General features: G+C 33.9%; 1 protein-coding gene across 3 annotated transcripts in view; it reads right to left on the minus strand.

The window, feature by feature from the left end:
* The window catches only part of LOC136849080 (uncharacterized), a 1,041,516-nt gene that overhangs the window by 260,845 nt on the left and 768,171 nt on the right, over positions 1 to 12,500 (minus strand). For all 3 annotated transcript variants that reach the window (XM_067122009.1, XM_067122007.1, XM_067122010.1), the window contains exon 10: positions 8,445 to 8,640. In XM_067122009.1, the coding sequence (XP_066978110.1) occupies positions 8,445 to 8,640 (196 nt within the window). The remainder of the gene's footprint in view (positions 1 to 8,444; positions 8,641 to 12,500) is intronic.

The raw sequence follows: 12,500 nt of genomic DNA on the forward strand, positions 1-12,500 counted from the left end.
TACTGAGGATAGAGGGCTGCAATTTGGTATGTTTGATGATTGGAGGGTTGATGATCAACATACCAACTTGCAACCCTCTAGCCCCAGTAGTTTTTAAGATCTGAGAGCGGACACAAAAGGTGCGGACGGACACACAAAGCCATCTCAGTAGTTTTCTTTTACAGAAAACTAAAATTACATAGTACAAGGCAGCAAACGGCTCAAAATGCGCATGCGCTATTGCTGTAGTGGCTATGGCCTTGTTTCTAAGGTCAATAAACATTGGCCGCGACTCTTGAGTATCCTTGATAATTTGTTAGTTACACTCTTGCAATTTCGTTGATTTATTTGTGACAGAGTAAACTTATTGTGTTTATGTATGGCGATAACTTCATATTTCAGTGACATTTTATTCTAATGGCTGCTTTATTTCACTGTTATAGATTGTATCTTTAATTTTGGGCTAAGCTTAGCTTACATTCTTTAAAAATATATTTATTTATGTAAACATAAAGTTCGCTGTTAAGTATATATTATGTATATTAACACCATTAAAAGAATAAACTGTGCTTATTGGTTTTTAAGAGAAAAGTTTAAAGAAAAAAAAAAGTCCGTATGCTGCTTTAGACAGTCGGATTATTTTATTTGTGCACAAGAGAATTTTAGCATACCATCAGAGGCAGCATTCACTCTTTAAAAACGTATTTATACATGCAAAGATAATTTTTAGTTTTCATTTATATAATAAATAAAAAAACCTTATTGAAAGGCATTTTTCTTGCTCGTTAGTTTCAAAAGTTTTTTAATTAAAGAAAAACAATAAGTCCACAAACTTCCTTGATTTTTACCTGACATGTACGCCGCAACACCAGGGGTCACGAACACTTATTTAAAAAATTTATTCATTATTAAAAAAAGCTGTAGTTTTTCTCACAGAAATGTTCAATGTATAATATATATATATATATATATATATATATATATATATATATATATATATATATATATATATATATATATATATATATATATATATATATATATATATATATATATATCAAATTGTTTGTTCCTTAAAACCGGGCAAATAAAAAAAACGATATAAAAAAAAAGTCAGTTATGTTGGGAAGACTAATCGGTGTCTTCACTTACTATTAGCTTATAAAAACAACTACTGCAATAAACTTGGGGTACTTCGAGAATACTAGGAAAAGAAATAATAGTCATCCACACCCTGGCACTCTAAATTAGAGAGTTAAAAGGGTTCTCGATCCACAAGACTAGAGCACTTAGCTACTAAGTGTTTTTCGTGGAATGGGGCTTTGTCATAAATTTTGTAAAAATTACTGCTGCACAAATTCCTGATTGGACTCAGCACGCTTGTGGGTAAGACGTTTGTTACTCCAGGTATTAACTGTCTTTCAATAAACAGCTATAAAATGCACAAAGACAAATTTCGAATTATATTGAATTTCGTTTTGTTCTCCTGACATTTGCTATTTCAAAAATAAATTACTCAATTACACAAGAATTGTTCCTGACATCATTCTACGCCAGAAATAATAGAAATGCAATGCAGCAATAAAAGATACCACCCAATTAAAAAATTAGTCGATTTGAGAGTCTACGGTCTCACTCACTCTCAATCTATCAGTGTGTCATGATACCTAATATTTTCGTATATAGTTCTTTGGGCAATTATCTTTATTCATGAACACAAAGACATATTCTTGCCTTAACAAAAACTTTTCTTCTTTTTATATGGACTATTATATCTGTATTAATGCAATAAACAGTCATGCATAAGCGTGCATGAATTATACGAAGTGATAATGGGTGCTATGCGTCTCAAACCCTAATTGGATCAATCTGCTAATTGTCCTGTCTCTGTCCTTTATTATAAATGCATCCTGGCGCATTACCAATACCTATTCTCTACGTTCATTACCTCTATGCATTGGTGCATCAATTAGACGGACTCTTTGGGAGGAATTTCGAAAGGCCTGCTGTCATGAGAGGACGTTTGAATCCCCACTGAATCTGGTTTTTGTGGCTGATGACACTTTGTTAGAGTTCCGTGAAAAACAGTACAGTAAAACAGAACGTAACATAAGTCCATATCAATTGGATACAACAATTGTTTACCATTAAAAAGAGGATCTCCCTGTAAAAACCGAAAACTATATTCTATTGGATAATTCTATTTGATACTTTTTAAAAGTAACTTACCACTTGATACAGGAAAAACAATGTTTGTTCAAAGCAGGTATTATACCACGATCAGATATAATTCTTAAATCTTATTACAGATGTCAAAGCACTTTTCCTCATAATCTTATTTTATAAAGGTTTAACAGCTTTCTCCAGTTTACATGATTAATATAGAGGCCTAGCTAACTCATTCATCTCCTGTGACACCAGTAAAAACAAAATAATACGTTGGAAAAAAACAAACCACAACAAACTGCAAACATCTCTGGAAAAGAAACTTATGACTCATTTCATCTGACAAATCAAACAAAAATTTCAAAACTCCAGATGGAAAATGAAAGAGAGACGCACTACGATTAACACAGCAATTCTTTTCAAGACAGTATTACAATTTCCAGCTTCCTTATACTGGCAACCTTCATTTTAAACTCGTCCTCCTTGCTATATTAGGACAACAAAGGTACCCTTTATATATATATATATATATATATATATATATATATATATATATATATATATATATATGTATATATATATATATATATATATATATATATATATATATATATATATACTATATATATATATATATATATATATATATATATATATATATATATATATATATATATATATATATATATATATATATATATATATATATATATATATATATATATATATATATATATATTTATAATATATACATATATATATATTTATAAATACGACCAGATAGAATGAGCAGCAACGGAGTGCAATCTTTCGCCTTTTCTCTGAGGCACTCTCAAGCAAACTACATGCAACACCAAACAAAATAAAAAAAGGTTTTCAATGAAAACTCTGTTTTGCAAAAAGCAACTAATATTAAAGGAGGCCGATCTTCGGTTATTATGTCAATAGGTATCCATCTATCACCAGTTCTCTTAAATTTATACGCTTTTTTTTAAAGATTTTATTCCAAAGATTATTCAAATATATGAGTCCCTGTTTCGATATGTAGATGGAGTTCTGGAAATTATACCCAAAGAAGTGGATGTAAATAACCTCTTGAAAAACTGAACGATCAAGCTTCGTCTACCAAATTCGAGCACAGAAATCGAAAAAGAAATACCAATATGGTTATCTAATTATTATGACGCTTAACGTTACCTGACACAAGTTCCTTGCAAGTATTTCATTCCTATAGTTTTACTTTCTTGAGCTCAAGCTTATACACTCGCTAGCTGGAATTTTACCAGCGTATAATTCCATTTTAAATCAACGCGGTTATTATGTTTACCACGAAAATAACTAAACCATTCTCTTCCTAGAAATCACCAAAAAACTAATGTATTTTCACCCATGAAAAAATAGCCATTAACGCAAAAATAAAATCTGTGTTAAATAACGATAATACTGGCAGTTTCAGAAACTAACTCTTATTACTATACACTACGTCGTACACCAGAACCTTTACGCCCACGTATTTAACCTAGAGAGAGAGAGAGAGAGAGAGAGAATGTGTTCTCAAGTTAGTCGTACAAGAGCCATAAAAACGTTACCCGTAACTGGGTCGGAAAGCCCTTAAGAAGGTCCTCAGGAAAAAACTGTATACTTGACTTTGATACCAAAATGTTACAACAGGCCATATTCACTTCCTTACTAACTGTTCCTCTCCGCCCCTACACAGAATCTTAACAATGGTCTGTCAACATCAAAAAATGTAATGAATACGACTCCTCATTTTAAACACAGATACTGGAAACTTTTTTCATTTACCAGATACGTATGTAATTATAATAATCACAATGCTCTCTTAACTTCTCGATTTATATATATATATATATATATATATATATATATATATATATATATATATATATATATATATATATATATATATGTATATATGTGTGTGTGTGTGTGTGTCTGTGTGTATGTATATGTATACATATATATATCGATTTATATGTCTATAAAAGTGATGAATTACTATCTTTAGTTTGATTTTATCAAATCACAGCACCGTTGGACTACGGAATGTGACTGCCGAGCAAGGAAAGAACAGGAGGAAATGTTAAGAGCATGTTAAAAACATGCACGAAACGCGTGCATGTTCGGGAAAGGGCAAAATATCATGCTTCTGTCAAACTTGACTGAAGTCTATTTTTTCAGCTGTCATCTTTGTTTACAATTTTAGCTGCTATATCTTATGCAGTCTTTATACTTCTTTTCTTGTTCATTTGCGGATTTTATATTTTGGGATCTTGCACTTAAAGACATTTCTTGTTTCTTAAAAAGATATCACCTAGCCCCTGCCAGTCTCCCTCACCACTGACACCTATATATGCATGATGACAGAGCTTCGGGAAGATACGTAACATCCTCTTGGCCAGGGGTTGACGTCTCGCCCTCTCTTGTACGCCATTTTTTAAGGTAACTATATGCTAGCAATGTAAATAAATTCAAAATCTAAGAAAATACACTATATGTGTACACAGAACATATGAACTACTTTAGTGTATTGCTGAACATTAGATACGTCCACTATTAGAACGAAGTGACCATAAATTCATTTCCTTTAACGGTGGTTTTCAGACTGCATTCTTTCGCCATTTCACGAGAACAAGAAAGAAACTAATTAAAGGACTGCCTGATTTGAATAAAACAAAACCTACGCATGTGAGATGTAATTTGGCGTGTACTTTTTCTGACCAAACCCTTCGCTCACCGCACTTGTATAACTTTAAACTTTTGAGTGACTGGAGAAGAAAAAGGGCGCTAAGTGGAGACTTACTGCTCAACGTAGGACCTGAACTATGTAACATCAACGGCACATTCCAGGTAGACCTGGCCTTGGTTGTCAGGCTTTTAACGATTTGATGAGCATTTTACTTGGTTCTGAAAAATACGTCGACTTTAAACATGAGCTACAAATGACTGATATCATCTCATCTTTGAGTCTCTCTTTCTCTGGACTTAAATATTTCTTTATTACACTGCTGCTAAGTAGTACTGTCAAGGGCAAACAGATAGATGCTCGGAAAAAAACATTCATCGCAAATAACTTTGAACAAATTTGGGAAAACTGATATCGAAGTCATTAAGAAAACTTTTTGACATGAAAATTATAAATATAAAACTTCTACAATTATAAGTGCCATGAAACTCATGGCAATCGTTAAGCAGAAAAACTTTACAAATTCACTGAGGGAAAAAAAAAATAACGGAAATGAAAGTAGGAGTACCCCTTCTAAATTTCTGTTGTGAAAATCTAAGACAAAAGACAAAATTATGTAACTTATTTTTGTAAACGTTTACACAGAGATTCTAATTTTTAGTCTCACTGAGAGAGAGAGAGAGAGAGAGAGAGAGAGAGAGAGAGAGAGAGAGAGAGAGAGAGAGAGAGAGAGAGAGAGAGCCTTTGCATACGTCTTCATGCGGATTGATTTTTGAAGAAGACGTGAAACTCACCATCTGGGGGAGAGAAAAATAAAAAAAAATTTTTTTCTGGCGAGTAATCACTTAAGGAGCGCGGGAAGGCTAATGAGGACAGAGTGACAAGAGGCAAGATGAGGGGTAATGAGAGGACGAGGAGGAAAAAAAATAAGGAAGAGGAAAAAGGGGGGAAAAAGAAAAAGGGGAAAAGATAGTATTGGAGATCAAGGGTACACAAGAAATAGGAACGGTTAGATCGAAAACACATGATACCTTAAAAAAGAGAAAAGTGTATAAGGAAAAAACAGTTTGATGGAATTATACAACAGATAACAATAGTTAGGAAATGAAACAGAAGAATGAAACAACAGATTAAAGTTATGGAAGCAGTTTAACAAGGAAAAGCGGAAACATAAGTGAGGTTGAAATTTATGTAGAAAGATAAAGTGAACGAAAGTTGGGGGAGCTGTAGGGCAGAAACCTAAAGATGAGGAAGGGAAAGGGAGGAAGAGTTTTAAAGAGGAAACATAAATCGTGAAGGATTTATGAAAGGGAAAATGGAAGAAGGAAATGAAAAGAACTACAGTTAAGGGCACGATGAAGGAAGTAAGAGGAAGAACAAAATACAAGAGATATAGTAGAGCTTATGAAGGAATGAGAGGAAAGTAAGGGAATAAAATTTGGAAAAAAAAAGAAAAAAAAATGAGGTAAATGAGGGATTTTTACGGAGGAAAAAAAAAAATAAAACCTATTTTTATTTTTAGACGAAACATGAGATTTAATTCAAAGAAGGGAATAGAAGGAACTGAAAGAAAATGAAAATTTAAGAATTGATTGTTGAAATGAAACAGATGCTCAGAATAAGAGAGAAAAAATTTGGCAAAAGAAAATCAAGGAAAATTCTAACTGCATGTACTAGACCATTTCTTTCTATTTTAATATATATATATATATATATATATATATATATATATATATATATATATATATATATATATATATATATATATATATATTATTTATATATATATATATTATATATATATAAGGATATTATTTAGGTCTCTATGCAACTTCAATATATTTTTCGTTAAAATTTTTAATTGACACTGCATATCTCCCATTTCCATATGTTCTTTGTTTAGTGGACTAATTTTAAAGGAGTTACCAACGTGTTGTACAAAAATATTAGTGTATCAGTTTTTTATGAATCGCTTGAAATAAATCGATTCGTTTCATCTGAGATAATAATCTACTTCGACACATTCTTATCGAAGTAGATTATTATTTCAGATAAAACGCATAGATTTATTTCAAGCGATTCATAAAAAAACTGACGCACTAGTATTTTTGGTAACTTCTTTATAATTAGTTCACTAAACAAAGAACATAAAAAATGGGAGGTAAGCAGTGTCAATTAAAATTTGAACAAAAATTATATTGAAAGTTGCATAGAGACCTAAACAATTTCCTCTCTTCCCCCTCTCTCTCTCTCTCTCTCTCTCTCTCTCTCTCTCTCTCTCTCTCTCTCTCTCTCTCTCTCTCTCTATATATATATATATATATATATACATACATACATATAACTGAGTGTGTTTATGTATGTAAAAATAGAAAGAAAATGGTCTAGTACATGAACTGGTTTTGTTTGGACGAACGTGAAAATGGAGTTCTGGGAAGGAAGCACTTCCTTTCTCCTCAGCACCTTTATTTGCAAGGACAGAGACGCGCGTTACTTCCTACAAGGGGCTGTTTCATCACTGGAAATTTCACTTCAATCTCCAGGGTTTAAGATTTGACTACTTTGTTATTCATTCAGTTGGCCTGAAACTCCTCTATTCCCAATGGAGGGCAAATGAAAACCGACATCCAATTCGGTTCTCTACGAAATTATGCAAGAACCGAGTTTTTCTGTTAGCTTAGATCTCATTTTAATTCTGTCTGGGATAGTTTTTGGCGGATGAGATGATTGAACGGCATAAAAGGTAACGCACTACACATTACGTCACAGAACGGCATCTACAACAATTACGCCAAGTTACGAAGTCATTTTACATGAATTGGTCTCGGTGGGAGGTTATATGGCGGAGTAACTTTGCGGAGTTGGAACAAGTCGCCAGTCTAGGCAGCAGTAACTTTCAATCAAGGCCAAACTAGATGATGATGATGATGAGAGAGAGAGAGAGGTTTTGCAAAACGTTTAAGAGTTTGGGAACAATGGAAGAAACTGCTTTCATTTATTAACCACAGACCCTTGTAATACTGACGAAACCCTTATTTTCACATTGCAAAATATTCACTATGAAGCTTCAAAGCCTGTAGAAGTGTAGATGGATGTACCAAGAAGATTGAAGGCAATCATGAAAATGAGTCACACAAAACATGAGTATCAAGTAAAGAGTATACCTCTGCCACGGCAATTCAACACTGGATAAATGTTTGTATTAATGAGTGCGTGGCAACTGACTTCATTTTTTTTAAGGCTGTAACAATGAATGAAAAAAAAGTAAAGGGCCAAACAGTATCCTTGGCGACAAATCGTCAAATCTTACTTTATTTACACCAATAGTTAATTATCTGGCAGGGACACACAATTATTTATGTGAATATTTTCACTCACATATATAATTTAGATGGGTTCATCTATTCTTTCGTTAACCTTGTAACACAAACAAAACTCACAGACAACACGGGCAGAACCAACCAACCTTCTTAAACTAACATTCTGTGCATATATGTACGCAGGTATGTTTGCATATAATGCTTGCATGTATTTTTACACATAAAATTACTAAAAAAAACTAAAAAACGCAAAAGGCAAACGCCCTACTTACTGAGGGTGTGGCTCCAACACGAAGGTGTCAAAGTGGACAACCAGGTGGGCGTTGGTGGGCGCGTTGAGGGTGGTGACACACATGCGAGCGGGTGGGTAGTGGGCAGGATATCCGGGCGAGGTGACGACCGTTGGGGGAGCGTGTGGGGAGAGGCTGAGAGACCTGTTACACCACCAGTTCTCACTTTCGTTCTCACCTGTGTGGAGAGAAAACAAGAGATGAAAATTCCTTGGAATATGAGAGAGAGAGAGAGAGAGTACTTATGAGAGGCAATGGTTAAAAATGCTAAATTATCAAGAGAGAGAGAGAGAGAGAGAGAGAGAGAGAGAGAGAGAGAGATACTCATGAATGTGCAGTAACCTTGAGTAGGAAATGATTAAATACGAAGAAATAATCGAGAGAGAGAGAGAGAGAGAGAGAGAGAGAGAGAGAGAGAGAGAGAGAGAGAGAGAGAGGGGATACTCATGAACGTGCAGTAGCCATGAGGAGGGATTGACTAAATACGTGAAATAATCGACCGATCGTCGAGAGAGAGAGAGAGAGAGAGAGAGAGAGAGAGAGAGAGAGAGAGAGAGAGAGACAAAAATGCAAAATGCCCCTGATGGAATTAATGTCGTCCCCTCATGGATATATCGAGCCTCGGTGCTAAAACGAGCTTCTCCATCAGAAGACCTTAATGGTTGTCATGGCGTTATAGGTCGGGTCATTGTTTTTAATGGGTACTGAAAGACGAAGGATCGAAGTTCTCTCATGAGGACACTCGCGGGGGTGACCCAGGCTTTGGAGAATCTTTTCTTTTCTTATTCGTAAGAGAGACAAAGCTTCTGGCGACTCGGAGAGTAGAGGGGCAACTTTATTAGTTGCAGATATTAATAATAAAGGGAATATTAATAATAAATGTATGCAAAATCATTATAACTAACACAAACACAGTAGTAAACCTCTTAGAAGTAGTAACATTACTGATATTAAGAAACCGAACGGAAATAATAATCATAATAATAACGAGTACCAGCGAGTACATGAAATTCCACCTAAATATTCACAACAAAATGGTCTTTCAATTGATCTGGAAATTATTTCTATTGTCCTAGCGTGAATTGTGTTGCCGTTCATTAATGATACTGACACGTTCTTTAAATCGACAGCACTGTGATACCGTTGGAGGTGGAAGGGACAGTTTCATTTCCAAAATTCGGGGTTCAGATTTCCGTGAATAACGTGTTCAGTAAGTTAAAAAAAAATGCTACCCATATACTATTAAAGTAAGATGCAATATAGTAATTTCTTTACATCTTTTCCTCTTCAAGGTTACCTTTATAACCAATTCATTCAGCAAATATATTTGTCATATTGGCGGCCTTTACATGCGACAGAGGTCATAAATAAAAATTTCGTAATGGTTTCATACTATCTCCATTACCAGAATAAACAGTCCGTTTTGAGGGCCAAATGGACACGCTCTATGACAACCTAGTTTCAGAATGCACCGTAATCACTTGTCATGAACAGGAAAAATGGGCATCTGTTAGGTAAAGAGCTCAGCCATTTTAGTGAGTACACTCACTTAACAGACACACAAAACAGATTCGCGTGAGAGGTTGCATTAACGTCCGATCCTCGGGTAATATTTACATTTTGATCAGAACCGGACTAAACTAAAACTAGAATCATGAGGTTTATTAATAATGAAAATATTCCTCTATTACTGGGTGGAGGAATGAAAAGCTTGGGAATATTTGACAGGAAGTGTGTAGGTACTGATTTATACATGGAAGTATTTATTTAAATAAAAACACAGACACAATTACAGAACACTGGGCTCGTTTAAGCAAGGTTCGTGTACTCTGATTTCGAACCATCGCCCACCTGTCGACCTAGCTGTAAATGTACACCAGCGACAGGTGTGGTCAAGAAGCAGGGCATGGGGCAAGCAACCTCGTTCCGAAAGACTTGCCGAGGCCTGTAAAGCTATATCTTTCTGACGACACCCCTTATAAAGGAGGAAAAGGCGTGTGGCGACATATAAATATACCTTAATAAATATACATAGCACTCAGAAGTATCCAACTTTATCCATGAATCGGTTCTTTTAGAAATCACTCCGAATACCGACGGAAGATCACACTTTTCTACTTATTCTATAGATTACTGATTTGGCCAATGCTCTCAAGAACTGCCTAGTTATACGCAGCTACTATATTCCCATGAAAATTCATAGTCTCCTTATCTCAAACACCATGAACCTAAGAATAAGGAATTAATTTTCTTTTCCTGTATTCCCAACATAATTTTTTTCGAAAGACAAGACTGTCATTACGTAATAAAAAAGAAACATAGACAAACTTCTCATTCAGAAACCAAAACTGATTTAATCCACAGACTAGTAAACATAAAGAATTGTTAGCGTGTACATAATACAAAACATATATACATATATATGTTTTGTTTATATATATGATATATATAATACACCTACGTATCAGTATATGTGTATATATAACTACATACACACATACATACATACATACTTCTTCTTCGTTTAACGTGCCTTTTCCCATTTTTTATATGGGGTAAGCACGATGCCTTCTTTTGAATGACTTTGATTTGGCGTTGGGGTAGACCGTAGCCTCGATCGGCTGCCCTGCCTGACATCGCTTAGACCCCGGTAGCGCATGTGCACATGTATCGTACCAAATCCCCAGCTCCCCATTCATACACACACACACACACACACATATATATATATATATATATATATATATATATATATATATATATATATATATATATATATATATATATAGTGTGTGTGTGTGTGTGTGTTTATAAGTTAAAGCTTATCTGCTCGTCCCAAACGATTGCACCCAGCAGTAGCAGAATGGTCATTTCTGCAACTCTTCAAAATAATAATGCTGATTTGCATTAGAGTCTGCTAAGTGACTGTCTTTAAACCAAAAGTTTTAATTAACTGAGCTATAAATTTCAATGAGGAATCTAAGAGTGTTTAATACAGTTGAATATGCCTTCATTAAGAAAACCTCTCCGATACATAGTGGCTACGTTTCAGCCTCAGTAATTATGGGCATACGTCTAGAGTGTGTAACTGTGTATTTACTGTATGCCTGTATGTATCTGTGTATATATGTATATATATATATATATATATATATATATATATATATATATATATATATATATATATATATATATATATATATATATATATATATATATATATATATATATATATATCAGGGATGGGTTCAAGTACATGTGCCAGTACGCCAGTACTTGTGGACAAGCACAAGTACAGAAGATCTGCATAGCATTTAAGTCCAAGTCCACGTACTTAACAATGTACTTAAGTACCAGTACATGTAGTTTTCAACAGGTATCTAATATTTTTAACAAATGTTTATTTTGAATTCATTGGCAAATCCCTGATGAAAAAGGCTATAATGATAATATATTACAAATTTCTCATCGAAACGAATATAGCTCTGCTCTTCAGTAGCTTCTGTATAATTATCAGATTTAAGAAAGTGATAATGAGCCTCAGCCCACTGCACCTGAAAGGTGAATAACTCCCATGGGACGTCAAGAGTGAAGTTGATCAAAAGTGAGCCAGCTCACAAGCAAAGGCAATGATAAAAAATGTATTAAATTTCCTAGTTTAGTTGATAATACAAATTTTTGTGATATTAAGTAGATTTGCACTACAAACAAAAAGCGTGATACTTCCAGTTTAAAAAATATACGAGAAAATTAATAATTTTCTAAGTTAACAATTAATTATTATTGTAGTAATTAATAATGGCAAAAAGCTTAAACATAAAATTACTGTAATAATTTCAACCTGCAAGATACCCGGTTGGATGAAACATTTAATCCCCGCATTGTATAACATTTGTGACTGCTCCAAAACTATCCATTGGGGTGGTTGAAGATTGTAGCTTGTTATTGAACAGGCTATATTAGTAGTTACATTTATCTGCCTTGTTTTAACGCACACACACACACAAAATCCAAATATGAGCAAACCAATTTGTTGAA

This window comes from Macrobrachium rosenbergii, chromosome 20 (assembly GCF_040412425.1).
Source record: "Macrobrachium rosenbergii isolate ZJJX-2024 chromosome 20, ASM4041242v1, whole genome shotgun sequence".
Classification (NCBI taxonomy): domain Eukaryota; kingdom Metazoa; phylum Arthropoda; class Malacostraca; order Decapoda; family Palaemonidae; genus Macrobrachium; species Macrobrachium rosenbergii.